General features: G+C 37.5%; 1 protein-coding gene across 2 annotated transcripts in view; it reads right to left on the minus strand.

Moving 5' to 3' along the window:
• Nucleotides 1–24,947, minus strand: part of RAB2A (RAB2A, member RAS oncogene family) — a 35,650-nt gene extending 10,703 nt beyond the window's left edge. The window contains exons 1-5 of one of the 2 annotated variants that reach the window (XM_009877180.1): nt 24,879–24,947; nt 21,186–21,253; nt 11,979–12,061; nt 10,513–10,605; nt 6,798–6,909 (exon numbers count right to left, since the gene is read on the minus strand). In XM_009877180.1, coding sequence (XP_009875482.1) covers nt 6,798–6,909; nt 10,513–10,605; nt 11,979–12,061; nt 21,186–21,233 — 336 coding nt within the window. In that variant the 5' untranslated portion in view covers nt 21,234–21,253; nt 24,879–24,947. Of the gene's footprint in view, nt 1–6,797; nt 6,910–10,512; nt 10,606–11,978; nt 12,062–21,185; nt 21,259–22,856; nt 22,874–24,878 lie in introns of those variants that run through there. The other variant, XM_009877181.1, reaches the window with a different exon arrangement.
• Between the last annotated feature and the right edge of the window lie 1,697 nt (nt 24,948–26,644).

Genomic DNA, 26,644 nt, shown 5'->3' on the forward strand with positions numbered 1-26,644 from the left:
CACTGCTAAACGTTTCTATGTCTTGTAACCTACATCTTGGATAATCCTGATGATCGCAATGAACATTTTTAAACTGTCTTAAGATCCAAGCAGTGAACAGGTCAATGTACTGTTACAGCTATGGGTTGACTAAAGGCATTACAGTGTTGGAACTCAGGTTTAAACAAGGGAAACAGCTTAAATAATATTTAACAACAGAAGCTGATTTTTTCATACAAAGAAACTGCTAAAGACTCCCCCATTAGCTTACAAACATCTACAACAGCCATATATGACATGAGGCAAGATAAAGTTGGGTCACAACATCAAACAGATCAAAACAAGGTCTAGAGGCTTGCCTTCTTCATTCTTGACGTACAGAAACATATTTTTAAACTAGAGATTAAATAATCCATTCTGAAGGAAGGTCTCCTCTGGCCATTTAAGTGCTTCTTGTACAACACAGGAGACACACACCCGTGTGCTGCTGCGTTTCAGTATTGCATCGGCATGAAACATGAGCTGTGTGCTGAGTGCTTATGACTAGGACTGCAAGACTTCTCAGGCTATCTCCTTCTGCTTTAAACACAGATCTGTCTGTTAAACTTCGATAGCACCACCCGTCTGCACTGCCACACCGCCCTTCCAGAGCTCTCCGCCAATAAGAACTTGGTGTTCAGCATACGAGCGCCCCACAATTGCTAGCCCTGTTGCTGCAGGACTAAGTACTAGTCCAGACATAGGCTAGAGGCAATAGCAAGTTCAGAAATGCAGGCCAGGTCTGGAACCAGATGCTGCAGAAATGCTCCTGTGGTAAGCAGCCTAAGCTTCCTAAGGTCATAGGAAGCACTTGATAGTGTACAAAGCAATGTCCCTACCAGAGGAGCTGCTCAGAAAATATGTCATGTGATTAGATAACGCAGTAGCTGTGGGAGACCGAATGGGACAGGAACCTGTTTAGCTAACAGTGTCTCAAGAATAACTAAAATGGGTAAAAAGCACTCACTATAGTTTCTTTACACCTGTAGGATGCAAGCTGTAAAGTGGTGAGGCTTACCAAAAGATATGTGCAAATTAACTCATCTTCTACGAACCAAAAAGATTTGAAAATGCAGTGTGAGCAGCTCAGAAAAAAAAAAAAGACTGCTGCAACCTTGCTTTACTTACCAAAAGATATGTGCGAATTAACTCATCTTCTACGAATCAGAAAGATTTGAAAATGCAGTGTAAGCAGCTCAGAAAAAAAAAAAAAGACTGCTGCAACCTTGCTTTTTCGCACAGTAGAGTCATTTAATTCAGAACACTTCCGAAATTTTATTTTTATTTTCTGTGAAGAACTACTTGAAAAAGATTTTTAGAACCGCCTAGGAATCTTTCCTTAATACTTCAGAAATTACTGATACAAGCAGCCATCCCAAAGAACTGAAGAAGAGTTTACCCCATTTTCCAATCTAAAAACATGCTTTAAAGTATTTTTGTTCATTTTTAGAACCACCTAGGAATCTCTCCTTAATGCTTCAGAAATTACTGATACAAGCAGTCATCCTAAAGAACTGAAGAAGATGAGTTTACCTCATTCTCTAATCTAAAAACATGCTTTAAAGTATTTTTGTTAAAATAAATAAAATTCTGGCAACTAGGATTTCAAACAGCCATGTACGTTTATGAGACTGCTCCCACATACTGAGGTAGGCTACAGAGAACTATGGGATTCAAGTGATTCAGGCGCTTCCATGAGCAATCCAGGATGATTATTTCTAATACGAGACGTTTATGAGACTGCTCCCACATACTGAGGGAGGCTACAAAGAACTACGGGATTCAAGTGATTCAGGAGTTTCCATGAGCAATCCAGGATGATTATTTCTAAACTCTTAACGGCCTTGATTCTTTTGCCATGAGTACTTTTGCCTCAGATTCAGAATGTAAAGCTTGAAAAAGAGCTCTGGAATGAGAAAACCCCCAAACATTTAAACTGCTGGCCTTGATTCTTTTGTCATGAGTACTTTTGCCTCAGATTCAGAACGTAAAGCTTGAAAAACAGCTCCGGAATGAGAAAACCCCCAAACATTTAAACTGCAAAACACATTTGGCCAGGAAAAATGGATATTCTTCCTAATTCAACTTTGGACAGGTACCTCAAAGTTGGATCTAACTGCTTTTTTTTTTTTTTAAATGGCTAGAAGAATAGTTTAAGTCCTATTACTGGATGCTGTGTAGCTTGTTGTTGCCACTTTTCCTGGTAACTACACTCAGCTTAAATGGATAGAAGAATAGTTTAAGCCCTATTACTGGATGCTGTGTAGCTTCTTGTTGCCACTTTTCCTGGTAACTACACTCAGATTACTTCCTTCAATACCCAGAAACACACTTCCATCACTACTTTGTTTTGTATAACAACCACTAAGCAACACAAACCAGGCATAAATGCAGCAGGTCAAGGCTTTACTAGTAGGGAGGTGACTGTTTCCCTGTGCTTGGCCCTGATGAGGACACATCTTGAGTATTGTGCCCAAAACTGAGCACCTCAAAACAAGAGAGATACTGAGGTGCTGGAGCAAGTGCAGAGGAGGGCAACAAAGCTGGTGAAGGGCCTGGAGAACAAATCTTATGAGGAACGATTGAGGGAGCTGGGTCTGTTCAGTTTGACAAAGAGGAGGCTCAAAGAAAGACTGAAGGAGCTGGGCCTGTTTAGTTTGAAGAAGAGGAGGCTGAGGGGAGACCTCCTTGCTACCTACAACTACCTGAAAGGTAGAGAGGTTGGTGCTGGTCTGTTCTCACAGGTAATTAGCGACACAACAAGACAGAACAGGTTCAAACTGCAAAAGGGTAGGCATAGACTGGACACTGGGAAAAATGTTTTCACAGAAAGAGTAATCAGACATTGGAATAGGCTGCCCAGGGAAGTGGTTGAGTCACCATCCCTGGATGTGTTTAAATGTCATTTAGATGTGGAGTTGGGGGATATGGTTTAGGGGTGAGCTTTGTAGAGTAGCGTTAATGGTTGGACTCGATGATACCAAGGGTCTTTTCCAACCTGAATGATTCTATGATTAGTCAACTACATGATCCAAGCATATAATTTTAATTATTAAGGTTGGAAGAGACCTCTGAGATCATCAAGGCGAACCATCAACCCAACACTACCATGACCACTAAACCATGTCCCGAATTACCATAGAATCATAGAATGGCCTAGGCTGGAAGGGACCTTAGAGATCATCTAGTCCAACCTCCCTGCTGTGGGAATGGACGCCACCTCTCGACTAGACCAGGCAACACATGGGGACAGAATTGCCATGTCTTCATATTTTTTGAACCTTCAGGGATGGTGACTCCACCACTTCCCTGCGCAGCCTGTTCCAGCGCTTCACTACTCTTTCAGTAAAGACATTTTTCCTAATATCCAATCTAAACCTCCCCTGGCACAATTAGAGACTATTTCCTCCATCCTATCAGTAGTAACCTGAGAGAAGAGACCAACACCCACCTCACTACAACCTACTTTCAGGTATTTGTAGAGAGCAATGAGGTCTCCCCGCAGCCTCCTCTTCTCCAGACTAAAAAATCCCAGTTCCGTCAGCTGTTCCTCCTAAGACACGTTTGCCATATCCCTCACCTTTCCTTTTGGGAAAGGAAAGAGGAAATAGATACTAGTTGTTATTTGCGAATGTTATAGCCTGTTCTATCTATGCATTTCCATATGTACACATGCACAAGCCTTACAGCAATCACATCTTTTTCCAAAGCATCCTTTTTGAGGAATATTTCCTACTGATGGGTGAGGAGAGAAGGCTAATAATGCAAAAATGAAACATTAGTTTTACCATTCTATAAGACTTTGTTAAATACAGAGTAAAGGACAGAGGCCTAATGGATGCACATAACTCTTAAATACTTTGAAGCGGTATTCATGCAAGCTTTTGTTTGCATAACTGTTTGCTGCTAACTAGTCAGAATCTTCATTCATGATTTTGCTCTTTGCTCTGTAGTTACATCCTTCTCTCAAGTAGTACCACCTGCTCTTTCAACACTGATGATGCTGTATCTCACACAGACATCTTCGACTTCAAAGATTTCTACAGGCATCTTGGCACTGTAATGGTTAACTACATAACTCACGCATGACACACTCTAGTCCCAGTGATTTATCAGCACTGATAAAAATGCTGCTGAGTAATTCAGGAGGTATTCCTTCCTCCCCAAACCCCATAGCTTTTTCTTCCTCAAGCCTCAATAACCTCCATACAACTAGAGAGAGACCATTTGACCCCAGCAGATCTACCTAAAAAGTCTAGCGTTTTTTGAAAAGATGAGCTTTCAGAAATTCAAATTAAATGGATAAAAGTATTTTGACAATTTATCTGAAACCTAAGCCAGTAGAAGTGTCTGTTTAAACACTTTTAACACAAATGCATTTAAAAACATTTGATACAATAATCCAGATGCACAGGTAGGGACTTGACTTACCCAGCTTTTTAGATCCAGTGTCTTTTCTTCAACACAAAAATTCAACAGTATTATACTTTCTTAGCCCTTAGTTTCCCAAAGAAGCCAGTAAGAATGTTCTCCATTGCCACCACGTAAGATTACATTTGTAGACACAGGGCCGCAGATTTCTTCTGCTTAAAATTTAATCTAATTTTAGCTGTATTACCTCAAATGTTGTTCTTCCTGTTTAGTTTCTACATCCTCAGGAAGTCACAAAACTCTTAACTTCTTTCCAGTCCTGAAGTCAAGTGCTGAAGGCTATCTAGATTTGCCTCCATTTTGCATACTTCCTCTTCTTTGCTCAAACATTACCCATTGCACATGATTTCTTTCCTCGTTCCCTTCTGTTTTTTTTTTTTTTTTGATACTGAACAGTCCAGAATGAGCATTAAAATGAAAATGGTCTCTTTTGCCCATAAAGCGTTATCTCTCACGTACCATGCCTACTCTTTCTCCTCAATTATTTTTGCTGGCTCAAAGATTAAGATTTTTGCTCCTTCAACTATAACTATTCTAGATCGTGCCACCTCTTCTGTGCTGACTGAGAATACCATTTAAGGAATGCATGTGATTGTCATTAAAAAGGATTATAACCTAAAGCTTTTCCATCAGAATTAGAAAATTAGTACATGCACACAACCACTCACTTGTGTCATCATCAGGAGAGGATTTTCTCTGAACTTTTGTGACAAAGCTCATTTTCCTCCTGATAATCAGAGGTGCATTAGGTACTGGACAACTCATTCACTAGCACGAATTTTTTGACACAGAGAGAGATGCTGATGTTAGAATCTAGTACTAAAAAATTAGAATTAAATCAGTGGAAAATGTTTGTTACTCTTACTGTAACTTTTCAAAAACTACTAAATATTTCAAAACTAGAAGTCTTTAGCACTAAAAGAATACCTCATCAGCTGTCTACCAATTTACATGTAGAACAATTTTTGAAAAGAGTAAGGGCAGATTACATAGTATGTAGAGCTGAACGAAGTTATGCTATTTTAAGAAAGGTTAGTAAGTGGGGATCTATGAACTGAGTACGGGCCTGAAAGCCATGTGAAGCCATCTTTCAGCTTTACATAGCACTAAGATTTCATCTGGAGCACTCTGTCCACCACTGTACCGTGTCTGGCTGGGATGGATCTAATTTTCTTTACAGCAGCCTGTATGGTGCTGTGTTTTGGATTTGTGACTAAATCGGTGTTGATAACGCAACAGTGTTTTAGTTACTGCTGAGCAGCACGTACACACGGTCAAGGTCTTCTGTTTCTTACTCCGCCCCTCGCAGTGATTAGGCTTACAGAAGGCAAAATTGGGGTGGGAGTGGCAGGGCATATACAGCCAGGACAGTGGGGCAGAACTGGCCTAAGGGATATTTCATATTATATGACATCATGCTCAACAACAACAAAAACAAAGGAGAGTCTTTCCCAAGTAGCTGTTGCTCAGAGACTGGCTGGGAATCAATTTGGTTGTGGAAAGTTGTGAGTGACTGCCTTTCGATCACTCCTTCCCCCACATCTTTCCTGCATTTATTAAACTTTCTCTCAAACCCTGAGTTCTTCCTCATTTTTGCTCTTCTAGTTCCTTCCTCCATCCCACTGGACAGAGGGAATAAGAGAGCAACTGGATGGGCACTTCCTTGCTGGCTGGGGTCAACCCTTCAAGAAAGGCATGCAGTAAGTCAACTCGAGATATTTAAGACTTGACATATGTTCATAAATATGAACTATAAGCAAAACTTCAAAAGACTTAAGTTCCTTAAAGCAGCAAAGACTGAGAAACTTATTCAAATACATAACAGACTACAGCAACCAAGACAACGACCTCTTGAGCAGCTCTGCAGAGGACAGAAAAAGAAACTGTGTGCATGAACAGCAGCAAAGAAGATTCCTACTAGGTACTGGAGGGGAAAAATGACAACAATACAAATAGCAAAGCACTGCAATAGATTTCTCTGAAGAGCTTGTGAAGATAGGAAGGTTAGATTGATATCTACTAAGGATACCAATAGCTTGGCTTAGCTTGGCTTGCTTTGGACTAGCAAATCAATTCTAGTCTTATTTTTAGATTTCAGTGCAGACAGAAGTACCCATTTCTCTGATCAGATATTTAAAACAAATAAAGAAGTATATAAATACTAGAGTCTCAACAATATAATTAGTGGTATGCAATCAGTTACACAGACATTGTCTTTTTCCTATGTTAAAAATCATAGTTAATTCAAGTTAAGAAATCCAAGCCCTAGAGGAATATTATCTGTACAAATAACAAAGTGCAATTCAAAACAACTGTTTTACTAAAATATGAGTGTTCAGCAAAGTTACCTCCTCTACATTGGAAGCAGTTTTGGCAGATGTCTCCATAAAGATAAGTCCATGCTCTCGTGCAAATGCTTCACCTTCTTCTTTCTTGACTTCTCGTCTAGATTCTAAATCACTAAGATGGAAAACCAAACAAAAAAGTTACCTGCATGTTCTAACCTGTCCCTGTAAATGTTATTCTTTAGAGATATCCTTACAAACCAAAAGCCCCCATTAGAATTTACGCACACATGAATATCTATTCAAGCCCTTACATAAAGCAGAATTACTGTAAGCACTGCACTTGCAGTACGTGGAATAGCCACACACATCATGCTTGATCTATCAATCTTAGCCGACATAGATCTCACCGAAGACTTCATAAAATGGCCTTCAACAGGATGTGTGTATATCTAGCTATTCCCTGAACGCTAACTTTAGACGTTGTCATTTTAAAGAAATATCACTCTCTTCTAGTGTAACATTATCTACCAATCCACACTGTAAAGTCGAACTGATAAAGGAATTTTATAAGTGATTTCTTAACAATATAGACACATATAAAGTGAATTTCTTCTAGTCAGTAACAAAATCTCATACAGTCAATTTCTGTTCTGATAAAAAGACTTAAAAGCAAGACTAAGTTATTTTGAACTACATTAGCTGTTCTCTCTAAACAAGTTAGCTGCAGCAAAGTTTGACATGACTGCTAAACAATTTCTTGTTTCCTGGTTTCCAAACAGTTTAAATGAAAGTTAAGTATTACACAAAACCACAGGAAAAAAAAAACAAAACCAAAAACCACCGCCTCTTGAATTGGACAACTAAAGACAAATCTGCTTCTGTAAGTCATATAGACATCGAAGTATTCCACTCTTACTTTTCAAAGTTTCTTTAGGTACAAGCAGTACACAGTTTGTCCTTCTTTGTAATCATACTACATCTAGAGCAATAACAATACTACATTTATCCAGATACAGTAAATAACACAAAAAATTTCATTTAAGTTATGCATGTAAAAATATCTTCTCAGATATACATTTTTAAAGTAAACAGCACGCAAATACAGAGGTTAAATATACAGTCAGAATACCAGTAAAAAGTATTATACTTGGCTTCAGTGCTGACATCCTTGTGATTATACATATATTAAAAATGAACAATACTCACTGTGGCACCTATTATCCAGCAAAGCAAGTTTTCATTATTTTTAAACTACCTACTAGTTCAGACGAATTACAGTGTCAGGACAATTCAGCACTTTATTTAAACACGGCGCATTTGAAGACAGAAATACAAGAAATGTCTTCTCAAAATAATTTTAAAGTTGATGTTCATTATATGTAAACGTTCCCAATATCTTAGCCTTAGACTCAAGATACCATAACAAGGTTTTCATGCTCATGTCCCTGAAGCAGCTACCTGAACGTGGTATTTTTGAACTTGACCAACGTCTTTATTTGCTACTACCATGCTACCCTCTTATTTAAAACCTTGATTCACTACAGTGTTATTGCCATGACAGATCAGAAATAACCAACTCTTCTGACCTGAAATAGTGCAGCTGCACTGAAAACTATAGTGATAACCCACACAAAACTCACTACTGATATCTAAACATATTCTTAAAAAGCTTTAACTGCTCCTACTAACCACAGTTGTATTCCTCTCTCCGTGCCAATAATTCAAAGCATTTGGTCTTACTAAATCAATATGTTTGGTTCTGGAAAGGGGATTAAGTACAGTATTTGTCATGTTTTACCACTAGTATTTGTAATGTTTTCAAAAAACTGCTACTATATTTCAAATTAAATTCTCAACACTTCAAATTCAGCAGTCAGTAGTACAAATGTATACCAAGTGCACTCTGGGGACTCGTAAGAACAAAATGTACATCTTCAAGTATATTATGGTAGTATATATGTTTTTCCTTCCATCCACCTCTAGTAGCACATCCTACCATAAGAACTCCTGTAACACGCTTTCAGGATAATGCAACAGAATTGAACGTATTTTCTTCCCACCCTCCTCTTCTGAGGCTTGAATAATAATCCCCTTTAAAAAGCTTCTTAAAGAACTTTCACTTTATGTGGCACCTTAATCTGTAATTTAAAATACATAATTTATATACATAATACATAATTAGTTGTAACTGGGAATTACTGAGCTAGCTGCAAGTAGCATGTTATAACATACGGTCATGGAGTACGGTCTGCATCAGCAGAACACTAGACCTAAGAGTTCAGTCAACAGGTAAGAATACTCACGAGTAGCTACAGATGTCAACTAAGTATGCAAATTTCTCTAATACTTATCTCTAGTAAACAGTACATTTCACTGTTTCTCTCAGTGCATAAGCATAAAATGGTCAGGGACATCTCAGGCTTACTAAGGCTTCATTTAATAAAAGAGATTTCATTCTTACATTAATTTGTGAGGACTATGTTTATCATATTCCTCAATTAAAAAGAACATCATTAATAATTTTTCAGATTAGGTATAAAAATGTGGACGAGCTTCACAATTACTTAACGCTTACCATGTTTTTCAGTGGGACGTAGAGGGTGGGGAGAAGAGGAAGGAAAATAGAAGGCAGAAGAAGCGGGAAGAAGAAGAAAATAAGAGGTGAAGAGGCCAGAGCAGCAAACTCAAGCTCTCTTTACAACAAGGCTGCTTCTCAGTAGTATGTAAGAAATGATCTGGCTGTTCATTAAATTTTAAGGCCAAGCACACACACCATTACTTCCACTGGCATCTTTACCTTCAAGAACTGCTGAGGCATGGAGGCAAGTCAAGGTCATAGAATGGCTTAGGTTGGAAGGGAGCTTCAAGATCATCTAGTCAATTAGGTAATCTAAGGTCAATCAGCTAATGGCCCATAACTAATGGGTTATTAAATCCTGAGATAATGCTTCTGATATTTCAAAAAAACTTACATCTACCAAAAAAAAATAAAAATCAAACCGGATGCTACACAGGTGACTGGATCAAGAACTAGGAAAATTACAGATAATGTATTCACTGATCTGTTTTTATAAGGACTTTCAACACAAATCAAAGTCTCAGCATCAACAGGGAATCATTTTAGAACTTCGAACAGTCTAGGTAATGAGCAAATAAATAATCATTTTCAAATTGGGTAACACTTTCAAAACTTGTAGTTGTATTTTCATCACCCAGTTTCTAAAAGAACCTTGAATTCACCAGGAAATGGTGAAAAAGCATTCTCTATATTGAAGCCCAGCTAAAACATACGGCATACTAAATAGGTTTAGATTTGAGAAAAGTTTTTGAAGTGAATTCTGTAGTATGGGCTTTTTTTTAATTACATTTTTCTCTGTTGTGATTCTTAACAAAAACTACGGTGCTTTAGATAACCTAGAATTATAAGTCATATTCTCTTTATAAGGCAGAGATCTAGGTGCTTCTAAATGGTAATTCCAGATGTAAAAAAAAGTAACAACAAAAATACCTCCATGATTGCATTTACAGTCAATCATTTTAAAATAAAATTACTTCTGATAAAGGGACCTGGAACATAAAGTAGTTGATCCATATGTGCTGCCCATTGTATTGGTCTCATTAGAAAAAGAAAGGTATTAGGTTCACCACAGAACTGTCCAATGACTGAACGTAACTTAAAGTTAACGTACTGTGTACAAATACGAAAACACAAAAACTGAATTCCAGAAGTCTTAAATCTTCACCACTTACAAAATCATAACTGGTTAAATTTTACCTTTTATTTCCAATAAGCATTATAACCATGTTGGAATTGGAATGCTGACGAGCATCTTCTAGCCAGGTTGTCAAGTGGTTGAAAGTGTCCCTCCTAAGTACGGAAGAAAATGAAAATTAAAAGTAGCATTAAAAAAAAAATAACCATCTTTTCCTGTTCTGTTAATCAGCTTCTCTACTTGAGCAACCAACCAACTCATTTATTAGTACACATGCTCCAGGGATAACAGCTAGTAATCCCTTTGTGAGAGGGAGAATAGGCAACCAAAAATTTAGTAAACAAGGAGCATTAATGAACTCTGCCTAAAAAGTAATTGAAAACATGTTTGCTACAAGCAGTAAAGAGAATACTTATAGCTGTAAGAATTTGTAATTTTATATACATATAAAATCCGTTGAATGGAATTTTAAAAGTCCCCATCAGCCTCAACCAACTCAAACAACAGTACAAATGGTCACGTATTCATATAATACTATTTGTTCAACTGAAGGCAGAAAAAGGTTGACAATTTTCTGTGAATTTATAAACTGAGTAACAAATTTAGCAACAAACTCTTTTAAAGTAAGGTACACAAATGTGGCATGTTACAGAATTTATAGAATGTGTACACAAATCTTAAATGCACTTTACAAGAATGTGATTTAAGATTTCACAAGAATAAAACTATCTATTTATGAATCAAAGATTTATTTGCTGGAAATCCAATGGAAGGAATACATTGCTTCCTGATACTTAAACAGGGAACAAAAGGAAAAATGTCTAGGAAATCTCTAGTAGAAGTTGTTGCTTAATTCAGCAACGAGACCCAAGAACCACAAAAGCAGCCACGTGTTAACAGGACTTTGGAGCCTGAACAGTTTCATAAATGAGGCACAGTACCCACAGATAACAAGTTGTATAGAGACTTTATTCAATACAGCAAGAAAATCTTGATCACTTCTGAACAGCTGCTGAAAAATAAATAAATAATTCACACTAAGACCTGTATTTTCCCAACCTCATAAACACAGCAATGGTAGAAGTTTCTTGGTATTTTTATGTAACCAAAGCTTTGATGTTTTACCATTTCACTCCTTTGCAGAATGGCACTTCAGTAAAAAATGTGCTGTAATTAAAGGCAGGTTATAGCTCATGGTAATAAAAATACTAGAGAGTGATTAATGAAATATTTTAAGGTCTTTCTCAGTAAAGGTTCATAATTAAATAGTTTATAAAAATACTTTGTTTCATGCTTCCTGAGGCTTTATGTATACTTTTTCTCAACCTCTTCACAGAAAAAATTGAAAATACATGGGTTACATTGGCCCTATCTTGATTTTGAGCACTTAAGTTGACAAAACATTAGATTACAAACGTCTATACAAAAAGTCAAACTAAATTTGACATTTTAACACTGCTATATACCATAGCGCAAGTCTACAAAGACACATAATTTTACTCTAGTTATACCTCCTCCATATTCTCACCTTGTAATGTCATACACTAGTAAAGCCCCTGCTGCCCCTCTGTAGTACGACCTCGTAATGGAACGGAAGGACTCCTGCCCTGCCTGTAGAAGAGAAAGTTTCATTACTTCACATCTCAAATTTATTTTTTTGTGTGCTGAAAAGCACAAACGTAATCACAGAACCATAGAATTCTGCTTTTGAGAGGACAGGGACAAGGAGTATGGAGGGAAAATCAGAGAGGAACATTGCAGACAAAGTCTCTATCTAGCACTAGCAAGAGGAGGCACATAAGGAGAAGACACCAACTACAGCACAGGGCTGGTTGGGGGGGGAAATCGGAACAAGACCTCTAAACCTTTTTTGGCAATCCCTGACAACCCAATTTACTGAATGGCTTCACAATACATGAATCATTATTAGAGCACAGAATGGACTCCTAGCAACTAAGCTCTGAAGACAAATTTGAAAGGAAGCAAATAACCCAGAGCTTCACATTTGAATTCAATAACCCGCTCCCTGGGGCAGCTGTTGACACTAGAATAAATAAAGCCCATTGTAAATAAATGATGAATGACATCTTTACGCCCACCATCTGCTGGTGTAAAGGTTGTTGGAAGGCCAAGGATGCAGATTTTATCCGTTATATCATAAACTGCAGCCAGCTTTCAACAGTCTTCAGATGGAATTCTTTCAGTAATCATTTTATTATGAAAAACAGAAAATGGTTCTGAATTCAATTTTACACAATTCTGCTCCACAGTTAATCAACTTCCTCTATACTTGATAAATAACGCTTGTCAAACAGCTACAGGATGCAAGAGTCATCTTCATATGCACTAGTGGAAAAACTTCAGAGATCGTACATAAATTAGATAGTTCTCATGGAGAAGTGTTCTGTAAAAATTTCAGCACCTAAAAAAACAGCCCTGAAAAATAAATATTCATGGTTGCAGACCCCAAGCTCATGTTTTTCAAAACTGCCATCTAGCACCTGACAGTTGTTAGAAGAAGCATTTACTTCCAATGTTTAGGAATAACAGAAGTTTAGCATAATTCAAAGATGTCACAGAACATAATTAAGAGATACTAGCACTAAAGCTGAAAAAAACCCTACCTGCAGTAAGACAGCTACATGCAGAACTATAGGAAGTAACCCTGATTTAAAACCATGAAAAGCAAGAATGAAATATTTACCAAATACAAGCTATCCTTCAGCCCTATCTATGAAATTAGTGTATAGAAAACTCTTCTCAGTTACTTTTCTTAATATAAGGTCTTTGTGAATGCAGAGAGAACTTGATCTGGATTCTGTCATGGAGCAAGAACAGCAACATGACAAGTTTCAACATTTTCAGTCCTCAGCATCTTCCAGTATGATCATCTACGTCACTTTAAAAAACATCTTCTCTGAGCCATTCCAGTAGAAAAAGTTACAAGAGACAGACAATATAACATACTTAACAGTTTCAACTGCCTAGAATACACCAGCACATGCACTTGGCCAAGAGTCCAAGTGCACTTTTAGGAAAGCTAAGGTAATAGAATAGACATTCTGCTAGAATACACCAAGGAACAGTAAACCCCCATTTTTTTTACTGTGATACTTGGATCCCTACCTGGAAGATCCACTAAGCTCTACAACTCTTTCCTGGTGTGATGACTAGCTCAAATACATGGTAAATGCATAAACCATTTTACTCCTAACTAGATAACATGCAAGTTATTGTTACCAGTGTATTTATTACATGTATTGCCCAAAAATCATAATGAAATAGACTTAGTGTACCACCTTAAGATTGCCTGTTTCATATTCCTAAATTCCACCCTGACACACGAAATTGTTCATCTCCCTGAGTAAATTAATCATGGCCAACCATGACTGTTAGAGGTTTTAACAGATCTTACAAGAATGCAAGAACTGTGAGTTCTTACAACTATCACTTACTTACAGAAGTTCAGTTAAATCCTGAAAATATTGTTATCATTTTTAACCGTGTCTCACTTCACATGCTGAAGTTAAGTATCATTGCTTCCTGAAAGAAAAGCTAGGGAAAGGGTGGAAAACATCACCCCTTCTTCATCAAAGATACAATCTTCCACATAGCAATAATGAATTTGTTCTTACATACACCAACAGACAGTGCAAACTGAAATTCTCTTTTGCTCTAACAGAAAACTGTGAAGTTGTATATATATATTTATATTATACATAAAATATTAAGAAATACCTTATATATATATAATTTACAGTCTATTTTAACAGTATCACTCTGAATGACAGATTTAGAAGGTCCATATAGCAGGGTTAGACATGTAGAATATACTCCACAGCTTTTTTTCAGTATCGTTATTACTTCAAGCATTTTTCATCCAACCATTTGCCCTCTGCCTGCACTTCCTTCTTTCCCCAAGGATAAGGTATTTCAAAGAAGACAAAAACAAACAAAAAAGTGTATGTTATTAGCTAAAACTGACTTTAAAATTAAATACAAGTGTGTTATAATTGTGTTTTATCAGTCTTGCAAAGTAGGACCAATCCAAGATTAGCTACTTTCTATAAGGAGCAGCAGATAGAAGCATCAGTAAGGAAACTCAATATAAACTAAACCCAGGTTTATATCAGAGCAAAGTTCTTTATCTCAAGTGGATCTCGCCATCCCTTCCATGTTCCCCCAAAATCCAGCACTTGCTTTTCTTTTTTTCCCCTCTTCAGTATTAATAAGCTTGTTTCATAGACTCACACATTAGTGGAAACAGAACCACAGAGGTGGAAGGGACCTTGGGAGGTCACCGTCACCTGTGTCAACCCCTCCGGCTCAAGCAGGGCAACCCAGAACAAGTTGTCCAGGTCTGTGTCTAGATGGGGGCTTTGAAGATCTCCAAGGATGGAGACTTCACAATTTCTCTGGACAACCTGCGCCTGCACTCAGCATCAGGGGGACAGCACGGGGGATAGCAGTAGCCGCTAAAATAAACATTAAACAAGGTATTTCCCAAGGCCATATTACAGCTAGTAGAGACAACCCAAGTCTTTGCTCCAAGGCAGCCCCTGATTATGCTCACTTTCAGAGTTACACTGCAGTGCAAGTGAGAAAACGAAAGATCTTTCTGGTAACAGACCATGACAGCTAGTTCCCATGTAGAAACTCTAGCTCAGACAAAGTTGCCTACAAGAACCAATAAATGCATACTGAACGGGCCTGAACATGCATCCGCTCCCTTTAGAGACAAAGGTGCTAGCTCTGATATCAGCAGTTGACTAATCCTGAAAAAATGTGATAAAAAAGTAATGCTTTAAGTGCTAAGTAATACTCTTTCCAACTATTTTCCAGACTATAGTTTTTATTAATCGTATCACATTGGTTAACAAACTTTTTGACAGAGGAGACTTATGTAATCATAGTTCTAGGAGTTAAAAATCTTCAGAGCACTGCAAAAATCATTCCTAGTTGAACTGCAGAACTGCATGGACATATATCCCATGCAATTCTCTAAACATACTGGTACAGAGAGCAAAACACAATTTCAAACTAGCAATGTAAGCTGAACATCGAGCACGATCGACCACCTTAGGTCACTAAGATACAGGAATTTCAGGCCTGTACTGAAGTTTTCAGGAATATTTAAGCTATGTAACTGTGTTACCACTGACAGGGTATCTGCGGCATGCTTGAGAAAATATTCCAGGCGTTACTGTTCCTGTAGGAAATCCCAGTGTCATTTTGAAGTGTGAGGTGTAGTCACGTAGGTGTCAGCTGCAAAATGTGCAGGCAAGTCTCTGCCATCAAAAAGTGTTCCTTGCAAGTTCCTTAACTGCCTATTTTTTTAATCTATAAACTAATGGAAAAAAATAAAAAGAAGAGCCATGGTGCAGTACAAGAAAGCAGTCAGGTAATGAAATAGGATCCACACCAGCACATCTCCCTAGAAAACACTGTGTTTTACTAAATTCTCTACTCTCTCTGCTGAAGAACTTGGAAAGTTTCTTCAAGGACAAAGTTATCCAAGTATATCTCAGCAGGCATTCAACATCCAACAGTTTTTATTAGGAGGAAACTTACAGTCCACAGCTACACAAAAAAATGAAACTACAATGCACCACAGCTAGTAGCTCTGGACTCCTTCAATTTTAAGAGGGGCATACATGTGGGGTGTGTTCAATCCTGGTGACAGAACACTTCATTCACATTGGGAATTGTTACTTACTTACACTTGTTTACACTTTTGTAAGCTGTACAGAAAACTAAAAAAAGACATGTAAGAAATAACCAGCTCACACAAGTGTCATGCTACCTATGACAACTGCCAGCTGGGAATTACTCCACAAAGTTGATCCCCGGAACAAAATGTTCCAGAATGAGAGAGGTGCAATACATACCTTTGAATATAGTTCTGAAAGTTATAAATAAATTAACAGCCTTTTCGTCACATGGCAACTTGTTTATACAAACACATTAATCTTTCTTGCAATCACATCTCTGTTCCAAAATAAAAATAATTTTAAGGTGATTTACTAGCACATAGTACAAAGAACAGGCACAAAAGTAATATAAAAATTAAAAAAACCCCAACCCTGCTGCTTTCTAGCAAAGACATTCCCGAACAAGAAAAGAACTAAAGATGCTTATGAAGAAGAAATCTGTAACAATTTAAGAAAGCATCAGAATTTATGTGGAAGATTCAACCAAGTGACATGTTGCTTCAGAATAACCCTTTCAGCGTCCTAATAAGAACTGAAATTTCAAGAGGACTAAAGATCCACAAGGGTGAAACTATACATACTTCTAAATAGAGATCATTTGCACAGCCTTCATTACTGAATGCACCCAATTTAGATATGGAAAGCAATTCCCAACTCATCAGAGAAGGAGAAAACTTTAGCCCTCCATTATTAGAAATATCCTTGCGATTTATCTCAGATTATAAATATATTTGAAACTTTCAGGTTTTATCTACCCAACCTCACTAAAATAGGAGTTCCATTACTGACAAAAGTGATTTGTCCTCCTTCCAAGGCCTTATCCCAAGCAAGAGCTTGTGGCAGAAAGCCACAGATAAACTCACTTTCCCATGACTGAGAAACACACTGAAAAAAAAAAAAGTCGATGATTTCACTAACTGCCCATGGACAGAAAAAAGCTCTGGCTAGTAAAGCAAGCAGAAAATACCACGAATCAAACAATACTAAAGAACTCTCAGTGGTGAGTGCTATGTACTACCTAATTGTTAATATCACTGAGATGAAATAACTATTTATTTAATGTATTAAGGGAACTTAATTTGGTTCTATTAGATCCAAAGCATTTGCAAATACACTTGAATTTCCAAGAAGGATTAGCATATCTAGAGCATCTGAATGTGTACAAACAAACCACACCGTGGTCAGAGGGAAAAGAGACATGCCTTCAACAGTTTTATCTTCCACTTTGCACGAACATGCACTTTTGTGCAAGCTGTCAACTACTAGAAAAAATCATCACTTTAATCAGAAAGCTCACTTGTACAGCAACCAAGAAATTACTTGAAATTAGCTGAGAAAAAAGAAAGATGATTTCAGATACTTAGTCTCAGTCTAAGGTATTATAAAACATAGTAATAAATAAAAATGTTTATCACAGATTTCCATTAAATGAAGCAGAAATAGATATTAAAGACATTGTATTTAAATACATGGGAAAAATTCTTATCCATATCAATTTAATTTAGAGAACATAAGTAGTATTACTTGGTATCATCACTGATCACCCCCTGCAGCGTCTGAGAGAACTTAAATTTTCCCCTTTCAACAATTTATCTTTCTCATCAACAATGACTTGTTAGTAACAGTCAATGCAATACAAAAGAGCCCCCTCAACAACAAAAATGAAGGCTACTGACTCAGCCTGGTAACAAGCCCAATATTTCTCTACAACAATGAAGTTTTTCTGATGAGAAGCAGTTTTAAAATTTCTCAGTGTTCCACTGCAACAAGACAACCAATCTCATCTACACAGCTTGTTTAAAGTCACAAAGCTTAATGGCTCCCAGGACTTCTAGTTCCCTGAAAGTTATTTTTGCAACCAACACTAGCCCAAATATCACATTTCCACAAAAGAGCAGCTAAACTTCTCCCTGTAAGCAATTAACAACTAACCAGTTTTGACAAAAAAGGTATTTCTCAGCCTATCCAACTACTGAAAAGTCATTACTGAGATTAAAGATACAGGAAACTATCTAGAGACTAAGGACAGACAGGACAGATGAACAATTTGGTCCAATACCTGCCCTCCCCTTGGCCTAAATGCATCCAAAAGGAAAAGTGAAACCCAAGGACTCCCAGACCTAAAAATCTGGGTGCGCCACAGCACACAGAGCAGCAAGCTTGCAGAGCCCAGCAGAGGGGAGATGAGGAGCAGCCTGCAGCTGGGAGAGAACAGGACAGGCCGTTTGCTTGTGTAGACATATGCTCAACACTAGAGCCGAGACTGCAACACCAAACACAAACTACACAATATCTTTTGTGGAGCGTGGGGGTTTGGGTTTCAGATGGGCAGGGAAGGGGTGTTGTGTGTTTGGGGGGATTTTTTGGGTGTGAGTGTTGTGTGCGGTTCTGTGTCAGACTAGTTTTACTAGACTGTCAGCTCACAAGACCAAATACTGGACTATAGTTCCTATCTAATGGGCATCCGTGCTTTCCTCGAGCATTAGTTACCTTTCAGTTCAGCCTCATCCAAAAGGAATTCAGTTTGCATAATCCCATATGAAAACCAGACTGCAGGAAGCAGAGCTAGCTTCTGTAACACACTCCTGATCCAAACCAAGATGCTAATGAAAAAGTCAAATATTCTGGATTCAGGATACAAGAGCACACAAAAGGATCTCAGACATGGAACAGCATTAGCTTCACCTGTGCTGTAAGTTACGACACACTTGTGCAGTGAGGTATGCTGCAGCCTCCATACACCCCCAGTATTAAGCTCCTTTCCTTGGAGCTGCAGTGAGCTGCTGAAGACTACACAAACTGAGCACCATTGCACAGAAATATCTAGCCAGAAAAATCTGAAATAAAGTGTTTGATCTTCTTAAGAAAACAGTCCTTATTCACTGTTAAGGAGTCAAAACAAATTTTATCTAGTTCTCCACTTACATCTCAACATGCTTCCTGTTAAGTGATGGATTAGAAACAGGTATGTAAAGCGAGCAATAAATCAGAGAAGTGGTGGTGCTGCAACTCAGTAAGCACGAATTGAAAACAAATACTTCACTGGTTTCCTTAGCCATAGGTGTAAAATAAACTTTCTCTTATCAAATAGAAATTGTTACAGCTTAATAAATATGGAAATAACACCAGTAACAGCCAGCAGATTTTGCGTTCAACACAGATACACAATACAGGCATGGTCACCTTGGTCATTATGGAACACATCTTTGTGTACCTTAACACTCAAAAGTAAAATATATCTTGAGAATTACCTTATCATATTTCTTGTTTTGCTATTCCTTCAACATCTTTGCATGCAAGATCAGAACTGAGACAGTGGAATTTAGATACGCTTACAAGCCAAGATTTGATTAGAGTAGAAATATTCTGTGTTTTAAAAGTCTGTTAAAATTTTAACTATTGCTAAAATACTAAGTCTGTCACTGCTTACAACTTATAAATTAACTACAACACAAGCATACAATCATCTGTGTCTGAAAGCTTTCAATCAGTATTTTAAATTTATGTATGATACACATAAGAAGCTATCTAGACAAAATCCTCACTCAAGAAAAGTTTAAAAGTTACAATAAAAAGCAATTCCATTGAAATTCTGGCTATCAGACACTTGCATGTATACAGGAAGCTAAACCGACTACAAATAGTAACTGAGTCAAAGAACAAAAAAAAACACAATCTACTCAATCTACTACAGAACAGTTGAAGATCACTTGTATCAAAGGAGCAGATAATAATAAAATTAGCAATTTTGTCTACAGAGAATCTACTTACGTTTTAGGAAACAAGGACCAACGTACAGATGTTCTTATGTAGACACACTATGTACTAAAAGTTTGCTTCTGAAGCTACTGTTTATGCAGAGATTTACTTGTCTATTGAACTTAAAAACGATGAGACACCTTGGTAGTCAGTAATCCACGGTTACAATAGTAAAAATGCCCAGGGCAGAAAAAGCCTAAAGTAAGCACAATCTGACCTTACTGTTCTATACCTTTTCATGGAGAACTTCCAAGGAGGCACAGGTGTTAGATGCCATTTTGAGTGATGAATTCGTAAAACACTAAGGTACTGCAGATTTTGAGGTCATATACACATGCCTACATAAGTATAAACGTATATAAAAAAATGTAAACAAATGCAATATTTTTAGCTAACTTGGTAGGTATCTCCCTTCATTGATCTGCATATCAAAACCAGTACATACAGTAGGCTATGACTCATATATCTGTCAGTTTCTAAAGGTATCCTAAAATGCTTTTGGAAAAGCCTTAGGGAGCAGTTAAGCACCTTTGAAAGACACGGTTATCAGTATGAGCATCTTAAAGCTGTTGCATCACAAGTACAGACACTGAGGCTGACTGCTCTATGGTAGAGCGACTGACAAGAAGAAAAAAGCTGACTGCATTAATGCATGTTCTTAACCTGAGGCCTCCTAAAAGTCAAAGTTTGATTTTTGGTAGGCTTTTCAAACTTTTAACGGGCCCTTCCTGATTGTCTGAAGTATTTACTGTCTTCATGATTACAGTAAACTTAAGTTCTTAAGTTATCTTCTATTAAAAAAAAAAAAAGTGAGACATATCTTTTCTTCCTCATTAGAAATGCAAACATTTGCTCTGGAGAATTTTGATTAAAGCTAGTAGACACATTGTAATTTTCAAATAAGATGTTATATTAATCAGCCCTTGCATGAAGACACAGAGAAAGACTATTTCAAGAAATTTAAGTTCTTAGTGATATAGAAAAATTTCACAAAAAAAGTGAGGCAGCATGAATTTCAGTCTTACAAGTCTGACAGTGCTACTTGAAGAAGTTACAGTGCAAACTGCAGACATTTACACTGTTTCAAGAAAACATCACACACAAAGGAAGGAAATTTTAGCAATTCTTTAATCTTTATGGAAATCAAAGAAAGCTGCAAGACAAAAGCACATAGATTGACATAGGTGCTGATGACAGTTTAACCAGATCACAGGGAAAGCCAGTGGAACCACACATTTAAATAATTGCTGTGATTTATTACTTACCGTATCCCATATCTGAAGCTTTATCTGTTTTCCATCAATAGTTATCATTCGAGCCCCAAATTCTACACCTGAAGAGATTTTACAAAAGATTACATTATTAGTATAGATCAGAAAGAAGAATGACAAGTACTATGAAAGCAAGAGTTAACATTGTATTTGTAGGAAATAATCTCTTTCACAATCTACTTTTAGTTAATTTTCTAGCTACTTCCAAGAACTGGAAAGTTTTCCAGAGGAAAGAAAACTATTACTTTCCAAGTGCTTTAAAAATGGGTTAAGTAGAGCAAGCCTCACGGAGGTATTTCCTAGTTTTCCAAATGGCTTAGTAGCTCAGGGTCAGAGGGAGAAAAACATGTGCATCTGAATACAAACAGGAAATTGAAGAGTCACAGTTATTTTAACACTCTACCAACCACAGATTGCTAAAGCCAGTTTAGAAGGAATTAAATCTGTAATTCTTTATCAATAAAATATTCTATTAAGTGAGCATACAAATGTCACCTTCAACAAAACAAATTTTATTAATGTATTAAAACTAGTCTGCCTTTATTAAAAAATAGTGCTTCCATAATTCTAGCTAGTTAAAGATCAAATTTAATAACCAAGGGAAAAAAATTAATGTGTTTCAAATAAACAAAAGAAATTTCTTCAATGGAAAGTATCAGCCTTTTGTACTGTCTTTCTAAGCATTAACAGTAAATTAAGCATGGACTGATGCTATTAGTATAGCAGTTAAACATGTAACAAATGTCAAGAGATAGTGGACATATTTAAAGGCTATAAAGTTTCCATTGATCTATGTTTCATATAGCCATTATTTAAGAAAAAAAAAGCAAGATCTAGTAGCTTAAGTTTTGTCTAAAATTGGTCACTGTCTAGATTTGAACCAAGGTCTTCCACTTCAGCAGTCCTGATTTAAAGTACCCCAAACTTCCTTTCCAAAGCTTGTTGAGACTATTTGGGGGAAGGTGGGAGAGTGGGAAGCATGGCTTTCTGCAGAAAGACTTTCTGAGAAGGGGAGGCTAGAGAAGAACCACTTCCCCTACCCAGGATATTGGAGCCAAATAAAAGCATCCAAATAACCTGCAGTAACTGTATGCAAACGGATTGAAAGAATGGAGGGGGAGGGCCAGATAAAAGGAAGCAGTGAATGACAAGGCTTTCTCTTAAACTGACTGCAAAGAAAAGGAAACGTCCTTGGACTACTATGAGTATTAACTCTGCAGGTATTACTTGGTCTCAAAATGCAGGTACAGAGCTGCTGACTAAAATCCAGCAGTAGTCCTAAATGTTTAGATTCTACACACAGCCCTGTGAAAAATTAAAAGGATATTTATCGTGTACCATCAAAATACCTACTGAGAGAAAATTCTGATTTTGAAACAGCACATGCAGTTTGAAGGTAGGTTTGTTCTCTTAAAGAAGGAATAGAAGCTGTTCAAGTTTACACTAAGATATGTCCTAAGCGCAATGAGCAAACCAAACAGAATGTTTGCAGTTGTTTCCGTCACCTGTACCTACCACCAGTTACTGTGGGGGTTTTCTTGGTTGGGATTTTGTGTATATGTTTCTTTTTTTATTGTTGTGGGGTTGGGGTTTTTTGGCAGGGGGGACTGTTTTGGGGTTTTTTGCCTCCCAACGTTGCTTCATGCAGCTTCTCCCTCCTTAATTTCTTTTAATAACAGATACTTAAATTTCCAAAGGAAAAATAAACAGAAATAGTTGCTGCATTTTAAGTTCTTTTAGAGTACATTATTACAATTGTGCAAAATTCTGAATGCTCAAAGACAGAAAAATACCTGCTTATACACATTCTATCTTTCCCCACATTTAGTTTTCATTAGTTTCTCTACAAATTTCCTAAATCCTAAAGAGATAATATTTTAGGCTTGCTATACTAAAATTTGGGGCTGAATTTTGCACAACTCCAGATGAAATGTGTTTCTTACACATTTCCCATTTCAGTTTCCCTTCTCCTCTCCTGAGCTGCTCACAGCAGGAACAGAATGTGCACTACCATTGGCTAAAATCATTGCATTATATTGAAAAAAACCTGGCTATGTAACACAAGGCTTTTTATTCAATCTATTGGTTCTTAGGAGTTTCAACATCATCAACTGAAAGTGCATCAAGCAATATCAACCCATCCCACCTTGCCCTGTATGGGCATTCATATGACTGCAAAGCCTTGTTCTTTATTTATGTCTATCTTTTTAAATCTGTTTGGGTAATTGGGAGAACCATTCTCTTAGCCAAAACACACAGAGGCCCTATCAGTAAAATGAAAGGAGGCTGCTTTCAGCCTATGCCCTTTCTTCTGCTTTCCATGCAGCTTCCCATGCACCATTCTTATACCATTCGTAATGTTGCTATCCAGGTTCACTTCCTTATCACAGTAGCCTCAATTTTTGCTCCCAGATTTCAGGTAGCTACGATGCCAGGCAAAGAACTGGCACTACAATCGCCCTGCTGAAGTGAATGCTTCCCACAGCCCGTCAGTCTGCTGATGTGACAGGGCTGCCAAAGGCACAATACATAAGGTGTCATATACTTGGCAGGTCTAAAGAAGAAAAGAGGACAGTAACTCATGCCTACCTAAAGAACTCAAGCCCTTTATTCAGCAAGCCTATCTGCTGCTAAGACCTCAGAAATATTTGAAAATTGCTGTTAGCCTAAGAATTTGAATTATCTTAAAGAGGCAAGCACAAGGTGTGGGAGGACTGTCAAGAAAGAAAGAGAAGCTGTAACCAAACCACTTGATACATTTTGCTACATGAAGAATATTTGTTTATATTGCAAGCATGCATTTCAGCACTCCCAAACACGGGAAGCCTACCTATTCCAGGGCACAAACTAAAAATAGAGACTAGGGATACATTTTGTGCAAGGCTCATAATGATTAGAGCTGTTAGATTCCTTGAAATAACATCAAGTTCAAAGGTTCTGCAATCTTATCAGAGATCAGCATCTGTTACATGCTTAACAGTGAAATCGATCTGAAGACTAAGCTTTATTCCCACACTATACCTCACATTTTGTGCAGAAATATAAATAAAAGTTTGTATCATTTACTGTGGTTAGATTAGAGGTCATGTATTCTGTCAATAAATATTAATTTCCCTCTAGTATCCATATCAGATCATATCTAACAGAAATGGTCCACATTTCTGCAGGAGACAGGAAGAAAAATCCCTGTCCCTTCCAAACAGTGAACACCTTCACACTTCAACCCTTCTCTATCCAGAAGGTAGTTTTCCAAAATAGTAAATTTGTTTATTCAGCTTTAAGGTTAACTTGGCTTTAGTTTATCTGTAACTGGTCTTTTCAAGGTGCTGTGGCTAGGCTAATACTCTTTCCTAGTGAAAATTCTGCCATGTGCACTACCATCAAAGCATTTCAAGCTTGGTCAATTCTGTTTCCATGCTCAGTTTTTTAGTTTTTTTGAAGAGACAGCTGAGATACTATAGCCATGAATTTTTTCAGTTGCTTCAGACTGTACCTTCCCATTGAGAAAAAAAAAAAAAAGACTTCCACTCAGCTTTATTAGCAAGAAATATACATCAGTTAGAGATTCAGTGCTATCATAACACAGCACAAATCCTATGCTACTATAGCACAACAAACTCCTACATGCATGCTGAAGTACCCTAGCTGCTTAACTATTTAGCATTGTGGGGACCAAAAGAGACCTACCAATAGTGAGATCGTGGACTGGTTGAAACCGCTTGTCTGTAAACTGTAACAATAAACATGATTTCCCAACACCTGAAAAAAAAAGGCAGAAAAGAAAGTTTTAAGCACATAAATCAGTTAAAAAATAGAAATTAATTTCAGTAGATGGTATATATTGCTCAAAGTTCCTCACTAGAAATACACTTCAAAGTAGGTGAACTCTAGTATGCAACTTTTTTGTAACATAACAGCTTTCAGAGTTTCAGAAACACTGAAATCAGAGCAGTAATTTTCAGAAATTGAACAAAAAATAGTTCTTCTTTTGAAGTAGTTCTGCCCTTAAAATTAAGGGGAAAGAAGTTTTCTAACAGACCTTCAAAGTATCATTTCACATCCTTTCTCCACAATAACTACACATCTTGATACTCCTCACATCCTTACATCTGCTTCCCTTTCAGTACTTCCAGCTTTCTTGCAATCTAACTAGAATCTCAGTAGCACCCTACTCTGCCCTATCTCCTAACCTATCAGCTCGAGTAGCAGCAGAACATATACAGCTGCTTACAGCCACTACATGCTACTGCACACACTGGTTACCAATAGGCTAAAAAAAATAGTCCAAGCAAGACTGGCAGCAACTGAGTTCAGATTACAGCCAGACAGGCAACAAAAACATTGTGCCCATCAGGACCCCAACTTTTGACCCAAATGAGTTAACTACTGACACTGGTCAGCAAATGGGTAATTTCTTCTGTACACGAAAACACAAAAAAGTAAAAGTTAATGCAGTCGATCAGAAGTACTCAAAATACCTAGGTGTCCTGGTTTGAGCTAAACACAACCAATTCTGTTCAGTGATACTTGCTTCTCAGCTCAGTCTCTTCTTAGAGGCTGCACTTTCTTAAGGCAGCAGCATGTTTTTGCAGACAGTGTGTGCTACTGGCAGTGATAACACCTGATGTTTACAGTTACTGCCTGGGACTGGTATGCAGACAGGCTCCTGGTTATACTTATTCCTGTAGTGACCAAGGCCACTGCTGGCTCTTGTGTGTCACGCTGGGGGTGTTAGGAAGTAAAAAAGGTCACAAGGAAGTAAAAGCTCGCACCTCTGGGGAGTAATAGACAGGACAGGTGACCAACAAGAGTATTCCATTCCATATATGTCATACTCAGTATAAAACTGAGGGACCACAGGGGTTAGGCCTTTTTATTTAATGGCCAGAGTCTGAGGAGGACTCTGATCTGCTTTTGATCACGAGCCTGAGTTCCTGAATCCAGCTCCTGTATCCAGTTCCCCTCTGCCGCTGAGCCTGGGACTTCCCCGGTGCCACCTGCTCTGTATTATCAGCGGGGATTGCTATGGTGGGGGGGGAGTCGGGGTTGGGATTAGATTTGGTTTCATGATTTGTATATATTCATATGTAGTTCATTATTTTTATTATTTCCTTATTATTTCTATTAGTGTTTCATTAAAGCTGTTTTAATTTTGATTTTTAATCCATACTCTCTCTGCCTCATTCCACTTCCTTCCAATTTTGGGGAGGGAGAGAGGGTTAGAGAGCATCTGTCAGTGTCCAGTGGCTGGCCCAGCCCTAACCCTTGTCACTAGGTTTGTAAACATAACACTTTTTACAGTTAATTTTCCCTAGTTCTTTTACCTGGAAGGCTAATTCTTCCTGTTCTGCTCAAGTTTCCTATTTTCAGCCTTTAAAAACTTTACAGTCATACATGTGGTTTACATATATTTAAACTCTGAACTACTGTCACATAATATACAATATCACAGC

The sequence above is a fragment of the Apaloderma vittatum genome, unplaced genomic scaffold (assembly GCF_000703405.1).
Source record: "Apaloderma vittatum isolate BGI_N311 unplaced genomic scaffold, ASM70340v1 scaffold9509, whole genome shotgun sequence".
Classification (NCBI taxonomy): Eukaryota; Metazoa; Chordata; class Aves; order Trogoniformes; family Trogonidae; genus Apaloderma; species Apaloderma vittatum.